This window comes from Glossina fuscipes, unplaced genomic scaffold, assembly GCF_014805625.2.
Source record: "Glossina fuscipes isolate IAEA_lab_2018 unplaced genomic scaffold, Yale_Gfus_2 2, whole genome shotgun sequence".
Classification (NCBI taxonomy): Eukaryota; Metazoa; Arthropoda; class Insecta; order Diptera; family Glossinidae; genus Glossina; species Glossina fuscipes.
In genome coordinates this window covers 17,219,154-17,238,803 of record NW_023998416.1, presented here as the reverse complement: position 1 = coordinate 17,238,803, position 19,650 = coordinate 17,219,154, and the positions used below count along the sequence as shown (strand labels likewise).

Sequence of the window (19,650 nt, the reverse complement as noted above, 5' to 3'; positions counted from 1 at the left end):
AAAAAAAAAAAAAAAAAAAAAAAAAAAAAAAAAAAAAAATTGAAATTCAATACAAAAAAATATTTATATTTTGAATATTTCTAATGGTATGTATGTGTTAGTCAATGGCTTTTAGAAGTGGTTTCACATAAATGATGAACGATGCGATTGCAGTTAGCGAACATGCATAAGAAGCCCTGTTATATACATACACACGTTTTGCGCATTGTCTGCCTTTTGGCTTTGAGTTGGAAGTTGAATAATGCTTACTTGTTTTTGCCAGCGTTTGTATTGAATTTGAATTCTCTGAATTTAATTCTGAATATGTTATTATGAATATGTAAACGTTATTTGTTCATACCTACAATTTAACTGCAATTTTTCCTTTTCTTTCTTTTCTGTTTCTTTACCTTAAATGTATGTTGAAAATCTTAACCAAAACAAAAAAAACTCACTTGAACCACAACTGTTAACGTCACGGGCGAAAACACAACCACCACCACCACCACCACCACCACCACCACCACTACCACCACCACCTTATCTTCACTGTATCTTTACTATCAATACCATTGCCACCGCAACCACGGCTACTCTCTACCACAATAACCACCAAAACAAATTCTTATAAATCCTTAAAAAAAATAAAAAAAAAATGTGCATATGCAACGGCTACCACAAATTATAGGACATTACCAGCGAAATACCCCCATTGCAGCCAGTCTGCAGTGAGGAAGTTATTTTCAATTGTCGTCAACAACAACAACAACAACAACAGCAACAGCAGCAAAAACAGCCTCAACAACAGACGCCTACAACTGCCGCCACTTCTATATTCAAGGAACGACAACATCAACAGCAACCATTACAACCGCTCAATACTCAGAAAACTAAAATTATTACAAGATCACAGTCATCAAAAGTTATACAAGATCTTCAGCATAATCATAATCAACGTTCATGGCATCAATTGAAACAGCAACAATCGTTGCCTACACCATTGCACGCCAACAACGGAGGCAACTCCATACCGAACGGCCATAATCATCCCAAATCGGTATCAATACTCGTATATAAAACGTTGAATACCGTATTCAAGAGCAGTCGTAAGATAATCGTACGCGTATGCGAGGTGGCTAGTGTTAGAAAGAGCTTCACCATGTTTAAATTTAATAAAGCCGCTCAACAGAGCCGAGCCGACGCTAGAGCCAATGCTTGTACCGGTCACGATCAATTTGTACGACCACCTGTATCCGATAAGTGAGTCCTATGCTCAAAGAAATTTAAACAGAGAAAAAATTTATATTTTTTAATTTATGATAATTTTATCTTTTTCTTTCACTTTAAAAAGAACAACAAAGCAGTAGTGACTTTTACATAGCGATTACCATTTTCCTAAAAACGAAAGTTTTTAACGAATTTTCTTTTTCGCATGAACGTTTCAATGTTTGCAAAGTAAAATGAAAAATCAAGTCAATCAACATAATAGTTAATCAAATATATAAATACAAGTGTGTAAAATAGAGAAACGAAATTGAATAATATTACTATCGAACCAAACTAACTAAAGTGAAAGCACGTTACATAAAATAAACACTAATTGAATGCACACAAATTGAATAGAAAATGCAGTAAAAAGGTTTTATTCACCTGGGATTGAATCTTGATGGTGCGTCATATCTCCAAGATGCAAACTCAAGCAAGTGAGAGCATTACGGCCCGTAAGGTCAAAGTAATAAATACCACGCACCACTTGGCCGATATAACACAATTTTTTTTTTCGTGAAAATATACCAAATATTATTTCTCATTTCTAAGTGAAGACATAGTTTGCACGGCAGACTTTTTATGGAAGCGTGCTCGAAACTTTAACTAACGTAGCCCACACTTAGCAAAATTAACTTTCGTGTCAAATGTCGTCATAAGATCGTAATGTGGTAGAAAGGCTTGCTTTTCGTTATGCTTCGCGGGGTTCAAAAAACAGATTTACGCGGTCCAAATTTGCTACAGCTCATTCTTATGCCAACTTGTTATTATGGATCAATATTTCCTATAAAATATTAAAAATTATTCCGCCTTGCAAAGGTCTACTTTTTAGAGAGGTAGAGGATCCTCTCAAAATTAGACCAATGGATGCAAATTTTTTACATCACTGCAATATGCCGAATGCCCTCTATCTTTCATATAATGGCTTTCTCAGTATGAGCCGCTATACGACGAATACACGCAAAGGAGATCCAATACACTTTTTATATCGTTCTTAAGCCAAAACACATCAAGGAACTAAAATTTTATGAAAATATTTCAAATATTGTGTATGTGTAGGATGAAGTCAAAAATCAGACTCATGGACGGACTAACGTAAATAGATTCAGAAATTGATTCTAAAACTTAGTGCTTTATGAGGACTAAAGTTGAACTAATTCAAATAATGATTCTAAATCCATCGGTATAATAAACCATAATTATTTCGTAGATCCTGCCGACCGTTGCGTATACCAACGTAAACTCTATACTCTCTGTACGACAAATGATGGAGGCTGCAAAAACTCGTAGCATGTCACAAAGTTACATATGATAAATTTGTAGATGGCTCAGATAAATGCTGTTGCCAAGTTTCTGTCGCTGCTTATAAACGTTTCAGAATGTTGCCGGTGAAAGTATGAAATTTTCAGAGCTTTACTCATGAGTAAGTCGCGGCCTTTTTCCAAAATTGATATATAGTATTTAGGTAAAGTCGTATAGACAAGTCGGTAGATGCACGAATTGCTGAAAAGCGCTCGGACAAAGACCTTGTTGCAGTTGTAATATAATGGGCACACAAGAGGTCAAACGGGCGACCATTACATTGGAAAACATACAAATGGGTAGAATAAATGGAAAGATCACGGCCGAGTGGGCTACTAGATAGTCTATGACAGTGATAAGCAAACGCAAAATCAGGCGAGGAAACTGTAGATCAAACGAGGAAATAGAAAGGCAGGACAAATTGAGACCGAGTGCAAACAAGGACGAAAAAATTGGCAGAAAAGTGATAAATAGACGAGAGTAAAGATAAGCAAATAGGTGGACAAGTTGACTGACTGGCAAAAGGGCGGTCGATGGGAGAAGAAGCAAAAGAACTGAGGGATACGTGTATAAATAACGGACGATTGGATAGAAGAGCAGCGCAACGTGAGCAGTTGATGGATAAATGAGTGAAACGAAAAAAGCGAGGCAAGACTAATGGGCAGACTTGAATAAACCGACATAGAGTCTCAAAAGGATCAATACACAAGTCGAGGGTAATTTTCGATCAAAACGCTTGCGCACTGCTCTTTCTTCAACCGATGCTCGAAAAATAATTTGCAATTCGAGAATATTTTCCATTCTCCTAGCCGTGTTGTCTCTTAGACACAAGAAAACAAAAACAACATAAGAAAATAAAAGTTCTCAAAAGAAAATTCCCTTCAGCGATTATAATAAAACGTAATTTTTTTTCACAACTTAGACCTTCACTTTATAACACGCGAGACTTCATTTACCTCTGCCGCGGTAGAACTTTTTTTCATAATTATAGTTTGACATAACATGAAAGCTACAATGACTTGAACTGTCATTCATTTGCTGCCAAATGGCAGCAAAAATAAGCAATTGTTTTACGGCGTATTAAGAAATAAAATGAGACCACAACTTAATGATATATAAAAAACACAGTAAATACGCCACTTGACGCAGCGGATACTAAAAATGAAAGCATTAAACAAGAAAAAAATTTACCGCACATTCATCCAAAGAAATGTATGGGTAAATCAAGTTATAACTTGCTATTTTAAAAGCACTAAAAAGTTAAACTGACATTGCCCCGTAAGGGGAATATGTGCTAAAATCGTTCAATCAAAAAGTTGCCATTTCAAAAATAAAAAAAATAAAAAAAAACTGGAATCTTGTGTGTCCGTCACGGTCTTTAATAATTTATAGTAAAAGATGACGGGATGTAAAGAGCGTACGTTCGCACATTATTGCTTAAAGGAACAGGCGTGTTTTCAATTTACGCTCTACTGGCGTGTGTCTCCCCTCTCCCATTTACTGCGCTTTCAATACCGACCTACGTGCAAGAATTTCCTACACAGATTCGCACAGACCCACACATGGGCAGATATGGTTAGATCAAAAATAGAATTTCACGTCGATCAAGTCTGTATAAGCACTTTATAGAATCTTTGAAACGTTCGTTTGGATGATTATTATGAATACGCCCTTAGTCTTCGGTGGTGAGTCTACCGGAGAGCCTTTTAATAGCTAGTAGTTCAATTAAAAATAAAGAATTAAGAAAGCGTTTCTAATTAGAACGGCGTAAAAAGAATGCTATCATTTTCGCCTAGAGTTCTTGCTAAAAAAGTCATACTCGTTTCATAGACCTTATGAAAAGCTTAGCAGCGGTAGGATGTAAATTGTTCGGACAATGCAAAGAAACATGTCTGCATTAATTCTCCGTACTTAAAGCCGTTAATCTCATCAATGGCACGATTCCGAAAAGGGATAAAAATCCGTGTCTTCTTCAAAAACCGTCTGCGGAAACCGTTACCCCTTCCAATTATTCATTTTGTTCAGTGCTTTCCCTTTCTGCTCCCCAATGGCTGCTTTCTTCATACTGACGTCGCGTACTTTTGTCTTTGAGAACGAAATAAACTAGTTTGTCGCAAAAAGATTGAAATGTTGGTCGTGGCGACTCCGTAAATGCGCAAATCTTTATTATTCCTCTCACCCCTATTTTTAATGGTCGCATTGCTAGCACAATTCGGCGTTTAATTTCATTTTCATATGACTCGACGTACTATTCGGAATGCCAACTTTTACGTATTTCACGCAAACGGCATGTTTCGAGGTTCGAGGGTCGGACGACTTCTTAATTTCAAAGAAACATATTTTTTTTCAGGCAATGAATGTTTTTCCATTTATTCTTAACGTGTTAAAGCATATATTAAGCCGATTAAGATTTCGAATCACTTTCTGAATAGATCTAAGCTTGTCCGTCCGTCGGTCCTCTTTGCTTCCTTGCTCTACCAACATACTGAAAGTTCTCGGAAATTTGGTGTGGAGTCCTTTTGAAAATGGTTTGGATCGAACCGGTTTTTCGACTATTCCCCATACATCGCTTTACTTAGCAAAGACGTTATATGAATTAAGTGAAGTGAAATGGGGCAGTTAACGGTAAACCGTATTTTAAAATTACGTATATTATAGGCGGTGTTTAACGCATCGATGTTTGCACACAGCATGCAGTACTAATGGGATGGGAACGAACGTTTGAATGCCTTCTACCATTTACAATCCATAAGAAAAATATATACATATGTAAATAAAAATAATAATAATAATAATGGATTAGCTTACAGACTTTTCCATTGTTATGTGAATTCACCTCACCACTGCTTTTGTAAACGTCAAAAAAAAAAAAAAAAATCATAAAAAAAAAGTTACATAAGCATTTACAAGCAATTCATCATCAATTTCTTACAACATATAACATAAGAAAAAAAATGTATTTTCTTCTCTTCGCTTCGTATTAAAGAAAAGCAAAGCACATTATAAAAAAACTGAATAAACAAAATGGATTGAAACGCTCGAACTCAGCCATCGAATTTGATGTATCTGCCCTAACAGCCGCCAACCGACGTAATCTTTATTGCAGGTAATTTAAAAATAAAAGCAAATCAATTACGTTTATAAATGTATTATTACACATAACACAAATGAATTAATTTTCAATTTATAAGTTCAACTTTCTCATATAATTTGCTTATATAATTAATTACAAAATTATGATACAATAAGTGCCGAAAAATTCGCTTAATTATATCGATTAAAAGCTTTATAATATACAATTTTCAATTTTTCTTCTTTAACGTATATTTTTATTGCAATCCGTTCCGCTAAATTAGATGAGAAATCGTAAAAAACAGAAAAAAAAAAAACAAAAAACAAAATACAAAGAAAAAAAAAAGCAAAAATAAAAAATAAAATGAAAACAAAATTCATTGCATTTTTCACTTTGAGCATTTTTGTTAATTAAATTTCTTTGAAATTTCCTTTGATTTATTTTTCTCTATTTTTCTAATTTTGTTCTTTTCATTTTCTTTGTCTTCTTTTTTTGTTTGTGTTTTTTCTTATTTTTCTTTTCTTTTCGGTATTTGGCATTTGTTTGTCTCTTCTCAATTGCAGCGATCGCTCAATGAGCTCGGAACATGATTATTCCGATCAATCAGAACATTCGGAGAAATCACCTTTGGTTAGCGCAAGGTTAGACAGTCTCGCTAGGCTATTTTTTAGCAAATCGATGCCAGCGGAAACCGGAAGTAGAGACACAATAGAATCAGTACTAACAACAAGGTTGACAATTATTCTGTTGTTGTTATTTTATTAAACGTTAAAAACAACATCAAAAAAAAAAAAAAAAAAAAAAACGAAAAAAAAAACCAAACCCTTATAATAATAGAAATATATATATATATATATGTATGTATGTATATATAGTTAAACTTAAATTAAATTGAATGCCTATAAATTTTATATTTTTCAAAAGCCAGTTACAAAATACTTATTAAAATTGATATTTATTTCTTATATAGCCAACTACTTGAGTAGATTTTGAAAAGCATGTTTTTATTGTTCTTTCGTTTGTAGTTCGCTTCACCTTTATAGCCCTCTCCACACCTAACCAGTTTGTTGTATTGCTAACAGCTTTTATAATGCCGTCTTTTTTCATAAATATGTCGTTGCTGTTGTCATTTGTTGTTGTTATGCGTTATTTTGAAATATAATCCTAGACATTTTTATTACTCTTTAAGAAACACGGTGCACACTCTGGAGCAATCTTTTTCGCCTCAATATTAACTAAATATTAATCAGATTTTCAGATATAAAACGATTTCATCTAATAATGATAAAGTATAACTTTTTTTTAATTTTTCTTCACATGGAAACATATAAAGAAAATTTTCATTTTTTTTTTTTTTGTTCTTCTTATTATTAATGTACGAAAGTCATTTCAATATGTTATTGTTTATTTGTTTATTTGTTTTTGCTTTAACTAATAGTCTTCACTCACGGTGCTCCATCCAGAGGAAATCAAAAATGTTTCTAATAAAAATAACTCATTATAAAAATAAGTATTACAAGTATGTTATACGATAGTGTAGCTAAGAAAAACGCGTTGGCCCACTTGAAAAATGATATCTAACAAGAAATGTATAACGCGTAAGGATTTCGTACTGGAAAACTCGTTGCACAAAAAACATTGAAATTTAGTGAATGCAATGAGTGCCCAAAGAAACGTCCAGATAATATTTCAGAGCTTGCAGACTTCTCATAAGCTTTTATTATACAGGCTTGGCCAGGCTTAACTGTCATTTACGAGTATGTCGAGTCATGGAAATATGGTAATATGTTGTGCATACTTACACATTTAAGCGTACGTTTTTCGAAAAGATTGTGACAGCTATCTGGCTAAAGATATGTATATTTGCACACTTATGCGTATATTCGCTGCGCCCCTACCCGTTCTGTCTATCTAATGCGCATTTCTCAAACAAACTTATTCTCAAAAACATCAATAAGAAAAGACACCGATTTTTCTCAAGTTATAGCCACAACGTTTTCTACATGTTACACTTAACAACTTAACTTTTTATGACAAATATATATGTCATGATCTGTCCATCCATGCTTGTCGGAAAATTTGGTGAGGATTATTTTTATTTATTATATATTTGTATTTGCCACAATAATGCACTTTAAAAAATATTTTTGTGATTTTGTCAAGTCGTTTCATTACAAAGTGCTTTCAAATTGCATGCGGTCTGGATTTGACGAGTATACAAGTACATCGCTGAAAAGATCGATACACCCAACTATTTAATCTCATAACTAAAGGTTTCTTTTAAAATCCTTAAATAAAGTTAGGAAATATGGTAAATCACTTCAGTCGCTTTGCGGCATTGTCAAGAAAAACTCCGTAAATAAATGCATATTAGCTTTAGTTTGCGATTTCGCGAGTCAACGCTGTCTACATTACACTCAAAAAACTAATCCTATCTTATATGGCTTCGAAATTGTATAAACATATGGCAACATGGTTGATACTTCTATAGAAATAAACGATCCTTACTTCACGGCGTTTAGGTACACTTCGTATTAAGCGTACATAAACGATAAATGCTTTGGTGCAGTAATGTCACGCACACTTGAAAACTTTAATTATTGCAGTGGTAGCATTCGATAGAAAAAAAAATAAATAAAATATAAATTATTCCTTATTATTATTATTGATTAAAATCTCTGCCTAATTCCAGCGACTTGTATCATCTATCTTAGGGTTATTTCAATGTTTGCATATTTCTCATTTTTGGCTCACTTCCAGTCTTGAATGCTTATATGTCGTTCTGAAGATTACCAGATAATTTCAATGTCACACCGAGACACCAACGTCTCATTCGAACATATAAAGTAAAGCTTAAATATAAGATCGCTTGTGGTATATGAAGTTTGTGCGGGCAACCATAAAAACCCAGAACAATTTAAGATAGATTCAGTTTTTATTATACCGATCGATTCAGAAACTAGTTTTGATTTGATCTAGGTTTGTGCGTCCGTTTGTCCGTCTGATGTCGGGCCACCAAGTTTTGTGTTCAAACTACAGGTCGCAACTTCTGAGATGTATTGATGGAATTTGGTATACCAAAGTGTTTTGACGCTATTGAAAATGGTTCGGACCGGTCCACTTTTTCTCCTATTCCTGAAAAATCTGAACTTAATCTTTACGTTGTAAAAAGGTACAATTTTCAACATTTCCCGGTGAAAATTGATTCATAATACTAAATTTACAAAGAAACCAACCTCTCCGAATTTGGACCACATAACTCTATTTTTGGATAACACAGCTTCTAAAGATTCTCAGGAAATATGAGTCCTTGCATGCTAAAAAGGACTCATAATAATATGTTAATAAACAATTTGGCATAAAAATGAAGTCGACCAAATTTGGACCAATGGTACTGTTTCTTGGATTCTAAGCCACGTAAGATCTCTCATGAATAGTAAGACCTTCAGAAAAAGATTTAAGTTTTAATATTTTAACAATTTAGCAAACAAACGAATGGTTAGGAATTTGGACCACAAAGGTGTCTATATTCTAGATATAGGGAGAGAAAGCTAGCTTCTAATTAGGAAGTAGAAGTAAACTAAGTTTGCTAAATTTCACATCAGGTGATGTTTTGAACTTCCTCCAATATGTGAACTTTCATGAAAAGTATGGCTTTGCATGAAAATAATTTTTATTTTATGCAGTGTTATTACCAAAGTGAGTAAATAACTGTACTCGGCAAAGTGGTGTAGGGTATCCTAAATCGGCTTTGTTTGACTGTAATGTTCCTTTGTTTTTTTCCACAAGTTTTCGTAAGTTACGTTAAAATTAATTCCTATTTGTTTGATAAAATTTGTAATATGAGAAAATACGTATATATGTCAAGTGCAATGTACATATATATAGAATATAAATTTTATGACATGTATATGTATATTCATATGTGTAATCTACCGAATTACTATTAGGTTTGGGGTCAGTTCTCCATTAAGGTTATAAGCGTTAATTCAATTATTAAAAAAATTAAAACATTACTTCCAAAAAATGTTTAAAATTGGTAAGACCGGACCGAGACGTTTCAGTGCAAGACCCTCTGCGTTACGCACTGTAACTGGTTTAAATTTAAATTTTAAAAAAATCAACCTAGCTTCCTTTATCCTAGGAACGAGGTAGGTTAATCGAGAAGCATTGACTTTTAAGTGATTAAATAAACAAAAAATTACTCCTTTTATTAATAAAAAATGTTTAGATTAACTCGTCGAGAATATTCTACGCATTTCACAAGAGAACGTTATTTTAAGGATAGTGAAACTTTCGTTTAGAAAAAATGAAAGTTGTTTGAGTTTTGCTGATTGGCTTTTTCGAAATCATATCTCGAGGAAAAAGGATTTAAAGTCTCAAGTGCCCTAACGCGCTTATAGAATTATATTTAAGAAATCAATTTTTTTTCTTATGTCATTCTTGACTATTCAAGGCATTACATCGGCCTTATCTTTTATTCTATGTGTATTATTTTGTATACGCGGACGGATGTACATATATTGAAGTATATATGCAGAGAATTTATTTCTCCGCGATAAAAACATTATCACAATAATAAAAATGGTGGTTTACATATTCATACGGTCTAGATATATAGGGAGATAGAAAGAGAGAAAAGGAGAACCATCACAGATCAGTTTAACTGGAGGCCGCACATATGTTAAATACCTCTTCTTAATAAATTAAATTTTAACTCGCACTTCTTCGATAACTTTTTAAGAGAAAATTTTTGTCGTGAGTGCGGTTCTACTGTAAATATACGATGCAATTGCAACCGTCTTCGTCAATTCGTGAATTTTCATAGTTTTTTCGTTTATTTCGTAGTTTCGTCGGTTCCATTGGATATCAATGACGAAAACATTTTTCCTAATGAAATAAAATTCTTTCTCTTCTCTTACGGTATTTTTTAAAAGAAATGAATGTAACAAAGGCATTGTGTAGGCTTCGATGTTGCTCTACAGTTTCAAAAGTCCATTTTACTATCAATTTCATACGAGTTAAGTAAATGAAATTTTCTTCGACTTAAGAATAAAAAGCGAACGTAAATCAGACGTTCAAACAACTGAACTTCATTTTAAAGTTATTTATAAAGGAATTCTTTACAAAATAATATAAATTCAAATATTTACAGTGAGAATTGTGCTATATTCTCTTTGTTTAATAACATTTCTTGGTATTTTAGTTCAATATTACAACAACGAAAACACAATCAAACTACAAAACTTCATCAATTTAATAAATCATCCTTTTTAATAACAACTTGGGTGTACCGATAAAAATACACAATAATGCACATAAAAGCAAACCAAATGTAATTATGTTCTGCGGAGAGAGATAAGTGGAATTCTGAAGACTTGAAAAAGTAGCTAATAGCATGTGATCCCTTTAAAGCTCTACAACGGAAAACCTACGGGTGGACATAAAGATCAAAAAATTTGTTAGGTTTAAAACGAATTTTCGTAGCCTTACAGATTTTACGTGTCCCTCTTAAGTGAAATTTTTCCGTCAAAATATACAAAAAATAAATTTCAGATGGAAACCCGATCTGAGGACGTCAAACGAAACATCGTTAGGCTAGAGACCTTTTCCAAGAGCAATTCATTCCCTTATTGTCAGCCAAATTGCGCGAATAGTTAGATAATAGTTTCGTTTTTCAAGAATACGACTCGTGTGTGCCGTGTTATAGTGTGTACCGTGCTAAAAACTCAATGATAACAATACCGGCTTCCCGCACTTTGGTGGCGGATAGGAAAGCAAAAGATATGAATATGAATACATTTCGAAAAGTAAAAAACTTATTCTTACAAAAAGGAAAAACTTAACAATATGAAACTTAAGAGTTTTGCATGTTTAGAAGTTTTAGAAAACTTTGCCAGCAGCATTTGCTATCAATGAATAAAATTATGTTAAAGCAAGAAACTAAAAAAAAACAAAATTTCAACAGGTTTGCAGAAAATAGAAGATTTAATGCCAACAAACCAGATTATAGAGTGCTTACACAAAATAATTCCAATCTTTGCCAACTTTTCATACAATTCAAGGTTCTTATTTAACCAATCGACAATAGCCACACATAACTAAATTTTAAAAGTTTAATCTCAAATAATTTAAATTTTATAACGATTGATTTTCCAATTTAATATATTTTTTTGAAAGACCCCGCATATTTTGATAATATTTGATTCATATGCAAACAGAAATCGAAAAGATTTATAAAATAAACAAGCGAAAACACTACAGCGGGCGACGGCCCACCATTACATATCCCACACCATTCCGCATTAATTCATATAAAGAGTTTGCAAAATACGTTGTTATATGGTCGAAGTGGTCGAAAAAACGGTCCGATTCGAGCCAGTTTCAATAGCGTTAGTGCTTGGGTCAAAACACGTCAGTGTATCAAATTTCATCAAATTATCTCAAAAGTCTGTAGCCTAAAAGCAAAAATTGGAGGTGGACAGATGGACAGACAGGACTTAGAAAGGACTTCTGAATCAATCGTGATAGTGAAAGACGGCTACTTCTGGGTGTTGTACAAATTCGTGCAAACTTAACGTACCCATGTGCGACAAATGGTGTAGGGCACAAGGATAGAAGCAAAAAAGTATCGACAATTGCTAAAAAACAAACACATTTCCCGATTCTATCTGTGTGTCTATGTTAAAATCGTTAGGGCTTTGTAGTTAAAAATTTTCAAAATGGACTCTGCGTCAAGTAATATTGTACTAAGCACGCTTTATGGACAATTCCTTCGTGTTGGTATTGTTTTTTATTGAAATGCATCAACTCAAACTGACTTTCACGCTACGTTCAGCAAGCACATTGCTTGGTGGATAGTTAATTAATTAATTAGTGGACGTTTTAGCAGAAAACTTTGATGCCGAGATTTCCCTCTCAACATAACGATACACAAAACGATCTCAGTATACATTAGAATGCTAAGTTATTTTGCCCAAGCTTGGCCACTCCCTGTCAGTTTTTCTTTCGTCACTTTTTACTGATCATCACCTTGCCGCATACATATAGGAGACAGGCCCTGCGAGTTTGGTCATAATTAAGATACAACTATATACGCTTGGCAATATTCTCCTCGCTGGACGACTCTCCCGAACAAGTCTTCTACAAATGCACAAATGTTCGAAACGTGAAATTTACCCATTTCTCTATCTGATATTTTCATCGAAATGCTTCCAAAGACTACGCTGCTCAACAGCACTATAGTGCACTGTTCTACAAACTCAAAAGCTTATGTTTTAACAAAAAAAAAAGTGTTCAGTTAGATATTTGAGTGAACAATTTCCGTTTCTTTTTATAAGAAAGTAATACAAAAAATATTGAGCCTAGTTCGCTACAAAAGCGAAGGCACTTAAAATGAATTACATGAATAAGATATATATAAAATATATATGAACATGGGCCGAAGGCGCAAAATTTTTTAAATAAATTAATGTTTCTTTCAATTGCGGAGGAAGAAGAACAAGGCTATAAATAGGCAGCGTTTTTGCCTTTTCAAATTTCAAAGAAAATATATGCAATTTATAAACATTTGTGTTTGTAAGCGTGTACGTATGAAATGATATATGTGTTAAAACCGTACGCACACCAGCTCGATTTTTACATTTATTTCAAGGATTTTATTTCCTTATCTGCTTTAGCTGTAATAATATTTTCGGTTTTGTTTTTTTTTTTCTTTGTTGGCATCATAAAATTTGGAACAAGAAGAAAGCATGTATGTATTATAAGTGTACATATGAGTGTGTGGGGATATATGGCTATTATTGCATACTCTGACAAAGATACATATGTTTATATAACTACGAAAATATATTCATTCACACTTTGTGCAACAGAGAAAAACATTTTCGATATTTATCTTTAATTTTTTTGGGAAGAAGGGAAAAAAGATTTGGACAACTGCTGCATCCTTAGATGCAGCATCACTATGCATATATATACTGCATATAAGTATACTTGCCTATGTACATGCTTGCGTTGTTATTTAATATTATACAAACAACTGTTTACACAAGCCATCTGAATGTTTGCTGAAATGCTAAGAGTAAAACCCACTACTATAAGAAGAATGTTTTGATATGTTCTTCCGTCAAAAACTTTGTTTTCGTACGCACACATGTATGCAATATCTTAATATAGTCTTAGAGTATTCTTGCTTCTGCATAACTCTTGAATACATTTAGCTGAAAATAAGAATTAATTTCATAAAACGTTTCAATCTTCCCTCTAATACTTGGTCCTACATTAAATATTTTAGGCTTTGAGGAGAAAAGTTTCGAAATATGAAGTCTTCCAAAGTTTCTTATTAAAGGCATTCTTAAGGTCAACCCATAACAGTAGCCGTTTCATAATAATTATACTCAAAGCAATGCAATAAACAGTTAAAGTCATGGAAATATCTTTCAACTGACAAAATATTATATATTTGGCTCGAGCATAGCTGAGTAGAGAAGACTCGCGATTGTTACTGTTGGTAAAAGCGCGCAGCACTTATCGATTGGCTACAAACTCGTTAGACGGTGGCCGTTTCCGCTCCTTATCTCTATCTCTTTCCCAAATTCACACAAAAAAAAAAAGAAGAAAATGCAGCGCAATGCGTACTGACAGACATTGAATCATTATTATTTACTTTCCCACTGATTACTGTCATTTTTTTATTTACTTTTTTTATGACCAATTATTTAGGGGTTGCAGCTTTCGTGTTGGACTGTAACGACCACCAAGAAGTGAGAAAGAAGAAAAATATAGGAAATTAGCTTTACCGTAGATAGAGATTTTGAACCCGCGAACACTGACCTGATAGTCGCGTCTCTTATCTACTGATAACCAATATACACCGCTACCCAACGGCATTCTCGAAAATTTGCAAAGCAGAGTAATATTCGGCCCTACTTACTATGTAATTTGGCTTCTGCTCATCCAGCTTCATAAAAATATACGCAACTTTTAAGGGAATCAAGACCTATGTCTTGTAAAAGAAAACTCAGCAAAAACTTTACAATCCGAGTTAAGAGAGCTGAAACTGATTCAAATATATTTCTTTCAACATAATAAAATTCATAAATATGGATCACCTTGGATGATAATATGATAACAATGAATAGCCATTGAGTAAACGGTAAACCCACACTTCACACTCGTGTTCCGCCGAATTTGGCTTACATTATAAATAAGCTAAATTAAATATCCGAAAGAAGTAGATCTAACCTAACTTATATTAGTAAGTAGAAATTAGGAAAATTTCAACTTTCCGAGTGTACTTCACTTTCTTTTCTCTTTCTTTAAACCCAACATGGCTGAAGTTTCGAATAACCTTTTGCTGATTTTGTACAATAAATATGATTTCTTCGCTTTAAAATCCCATTTCGCAGTAATAATTTGATAAGGTCTGAATTGATTTTTCTTTTCTGGACTTAATAGATTTTCAAATTTACTTCAAAGAGTTTACCGTTCATCTTCTACCAGCTAAATGCAATTAACCGTGGAAAGGAAGCTTCAGAGACCCCATAAATTATATATATATTCTTGATCACCATCACATTCTAAACAGAATTAGGTATGTCTGTCTGTCTGCCTATTGCTTTGTGGAACGTCTGTGGCAGACATTCTTCTAATCTTAAAAAGAAAGCTATCTGCTTCAAGCTAGGAACGAAGATATGATATTCTTGTACATGTGTCAGTATCGAAAATTATCCAAATCGGTCAAAGGACCCGACAAGTATGCACGCTACATTGTGCTGAACTGAAATCTTCTCAATTTTCAAAAAAAAAAAAAAAAAAAAAAAACTGGCTTTTCTCTCGTTACATATAAATGACAATGATAAAAATTTGCATTTATATTCTAGGGACGGTGTTGTAGCATTGTATAAAAATGAGAAAACTTCACGGACCCCATAAAGTGTGCCTACTAATGATCAATGTGAAACAGTGATGGGAATGAAACATTTGATCGCGGCCGAATGTAATATTCTTCTTGGTCATTATAGTCTCCTTTGACTGAGCTAAGCCAAAATGAAATTAGAAAAACCTCTACCTTTGATCGTGCTACACTACGGTTTATTAAAAGACTTTCTTTCTAATTACTGTAAATTATATTATGCTTCCTTTGGCTGAATCTGCAAGATATCTTTCAAAGCGTATATAATTTTCTTACTTGTAAAAAAATTAAGCCGAGGCAATGACTAAATTTTCGTTTGCCTTCTATGGATTATAAATGCTTAAATGATTTCGTGAAGCTGTACTCTTCTTATCGCTTACCGCATTCTTATCGGATTATAAAAAATATTTTTGGTAACATTACAAACGCAATTGCAATAAAACCTTTGCTTACTATCAGTCGCGAAAATTCCTTTATGACAAACCATTTGCGTTGCGTTCTAAGAAAGGATGTGAGCAAACAACCAACCAACGGTGATATCTTGTGCAAATGTATGGAAATTTGGATTGAGAAAAAAAAGAAAAGATAAATATTTTCTAAAGAGAAAACTTGATTGATTCTAATGCAGAAATTTGCATTTTGACCGCAAGAAGGAAATATTTACGTACTTTATTTGCACACATATAATAAATACTAACTTTATTTAATATTATCGAATATGAACCAAAAAAACTATTTTCTCAATTAATTTCTGTATTTTTATACTATATATATAAAGCATATATATATATATATAAAGAAATGTTATTTACTTAATTGCTTTTCTTTTTCTGCCTTTAATGCACACATACACCCACACACATTCGCATACTCTAGAAAAGCACATGCATACACAGCAAAAAATATTAAAATGAGAATTAATCAACTAATAGATCTTTTAGAAAATAATAAAAATGAAAAGACTTTAAAAAAAAAAAAACACTTTAAATACACTTAAATTTATTTAATTTTTTTTTTTAAAGTTATTGTAATAAAGTTGATATAACGAGTTACTATTTTATTTATGTAATTTTTCTCTTAAAAAAAAAAAAAACCTAAAAATTGAATTTTAATTTTTAAAAATGAAAACAAAACAAAAATGCGTTATACAATGCAATGAAAATAAACAACTGAAAGCGATAATATTTGTCTATACATCTCATGTCATCTTCCGTTTCCGCTGTGCTTTTATTAGGAATTTATTTCTTCGGATCCGGTTGTTTATTCAATGTTTTGTGTTTTTTGTGTTTTTTTTGTAACAAGTTACAGTACTTTAGATTAGGACGTGAAACAAAAATATTTCAATTCCTGACATTAAATTTGTATACACAAATGTAAATATGTGCAAATACCTACAATAATAGCACACTCGAGTGCATATTTATCTACATTTAGCAAGTGTTTAGTATTGAGAAGACAAATATGTATATGAATATTTAGCACATGCACATGAATACTTACGTACTTACTTACTTTTATTGCGTAAAGAAAGTGTTCACTAACATTATTATGCTGTGTATGCAAATGTTTAAACTCTAAGCCATAATAATAAACTTGGAAGTGTTTTGATTTTCAACCTAATACACGTACACGTATACAAAATGCATACGAATTCGATATCTATTGAAAATAAATTTAGTTTTGGGTAACATAGCCATTTATTGGTATGTGTGTGTTTGAGCGCTCTTCCCTGTATAATGACAGAGCAAAGCAATTAAACTTAACAAACCGAAATTTGTCGATATTAATAATTTACGATAAGTAATTATTAATTGATACTAAAATGAAACTGTACTTGATGCGTAAAAACATGTAAACATTTGGCGTTTATTTCTAAATCCCTATACACAATATACACAAATGTAATTGGAATTAAACTTTCACCAGGCGTTCGTTAAACGAAACGACAAAGTTAACGAGACGAGTAAACAATGTAACTTTGGATTGCTTTAGCTCATGGCCTGTAATGTTTCAGCATCGATTTCAGGACAACATTATACCCTTAACACTATAGTCTGAATGTTTTCGGCCAAAACAAACTAGAATTTCAATTCCAAATTATTAAAGTAAAACACATATAATAGATTGGCGAAGTATTTGAGCAACCTCTAGTGGTTTACCGTTGCACTTCCTTTTCGAATATTAGATAGCTTTCGTATACTGCATGCTAGCCAACAGCAATTGCAATAGTTATTCAGAAAAAAAGTGTTTTATTTTTTTTCTTATTGTTTCGCCATGAACGTAATTAAACTTTTTCTTTAGCGCAACTGTTCTAAGTTTCTGACTCGCCAAGTCAAGCGGCCTTATGAGGACATTTTACTCCGAAATGCGATTGTTTCTTTTAAATCACCGATCTGAACGTTTTTATATGTATATTATTGTACGTGTTACATATTACTATTTATGTATGTAACACATCCATCCATTTTGTAAATTAGGAGTAGGGAAGATAAAAATTGAGTTTAGTTATTCTGAGTTACGAAAGGATATGGGGACGAGGAGCGATTAATTGTTGTCTGTTTATACAGAAATCATATAAAACAAACGGAAGACACAATTAACCCATTGCGCTCCTTTTTCTTTGTTTTTAGATACTACTAACTCATCATAAATCATAATCCCAAAAAATGTAATGCCGACTCTATGTGCATATAGTATTTAGTGGAGTAAGAATAACAGTCACACCGTGTCGCTGTAGGAGTAAAAGTAACACTTGGTCGCTGTGGGAGTGCTGAAGATTAGTATGATCTTTTTCTAACTTTGTTCCATTTCTTTGTTCGAAAATACACAAAATTATGTTCAAAAATTAAGGGGAATTTCGAAATAAAACCGCATACTTACTCACTCACGCAAATTTATTTTATCTTCTTCGAACTTGGTCCGTTCCATTTATTTATTTTTTAAATAACAAAAAAATAATTTTATATATTTATGTAAATATATCTGATCTGTCTTTCCTTACGGATTAATGAAGCAAATTAGAATTTTGTTGTTTTAAAAAAACAAAAAACGAAATATTACCAAATTATATTCAAAAGTATTTTTAAAAAATTTAATAGATTCGATATACAGATATATCGATCTACTGATACTTTTTTTTACTTAAGTGCTAGAAAATTTTTCTGTGTTTTATCAGCTATGTAAATTTGAAACCGGAATTTCCCCATAGTTCTAACGCTACATATAGGGGATATATATGTCTTGCGTTTTTTTAAAGTTTATGCGTCTAGCGTCAAATACCTTACTACAATCGTAACACAAACACATATTGCAAAACGCACAGACAGCGGTGCTTAATAATTCGAATAAAATATATTTTTATCGTTTACATGCAATAAAAGTCTGTTTACTATACAAAAATTCCAGTTTCATATGTACATATTTAGTATATCCACAAATCATGAATATACTCGATCAACAGCAGAATTTTGAATGTCGCTGAAAGTTTTTCCGTTCATCGTCGTTTTAATTTGAAAATTGATGTAAAGAGTTCTTAATTGATGCAAGGAAACACATGAAAAGCGGCTTCTTCCCTTCGTAAGCATAAGTGAAATTTTTTTCTTAATAACAAGCCACAGCACATACACACATACATACATAAATAAATGTAACAACTGATACGATTGTTTCACAATTGAGAAAATATCCCCGCGGTAATTGCTGCGCGGCATAACCAACATTTTTCCTGAAGCGAATATAATCTCTTTTATTTGCTCCAATTCGAAGAAACGACAATAAAAAAAAAATTCAATTAAACTGCAGGCAAGAGATACTTTCCCATTAACTGAAAAAAATTTCCTGCTGATAGTTAGGGAGACAGCGATAACGATGTTTTCTTAATATCCAACTTTTAATGAGTACGTGAAACTAATCTCAGATCGACGCTTGCGGCAGTTCGTAGATTTGGTGTAAATTTTTGAATTTTTTAACTTCTTTTTCGAATTAGCTTCAATTGCCTGACTTTGTTATTAAACTCGATTTATGAAAGTCCGTTGGCTGATCTAAAAATTTCGACCTTCTAATATCATGGGACAGAGAGATTTTATTAAATATGTTCACAATGTCTCATAAGTCA

At 32.6% G+C, this 19,650-nt stretch overlaps 1 protein-coding gene across 6 annotated transcripts in view; it reads left to right on the top strand.

Annotated features, from left to right (window-relative positions):
* Positions 1–19,650, top strand: part of LOC119633814 (slowpoke-binding protein) — a 106,901-nt gene that overhangs the window by 67,750 nt on the left and 19,501 nt on the right. For 4 of the 6 annotated variants that reach the window (XM_038027573.1, XM_038027576.1, XM_038027575.1 and 1 more), the window contains 3 exons: positions 668–1,239; positions 5,534–5,653; positions 6,184–6,351. In XM_038027573.1, coding sequence (XP_037883501.1) covers positions 668–1,239; positions 5,534–5,653; positions 6,184–6,351 — 860 coding nt within the window. The remainder of the gene's footprint in view (positions 1–667; positions 1,240–5,533; positions 5,654–6,183; positions 6,352–19,650) is intronic. The other 2 variants (XM_038027577.1, XM_038027579.1) reach the window with 1 other exon arrangement.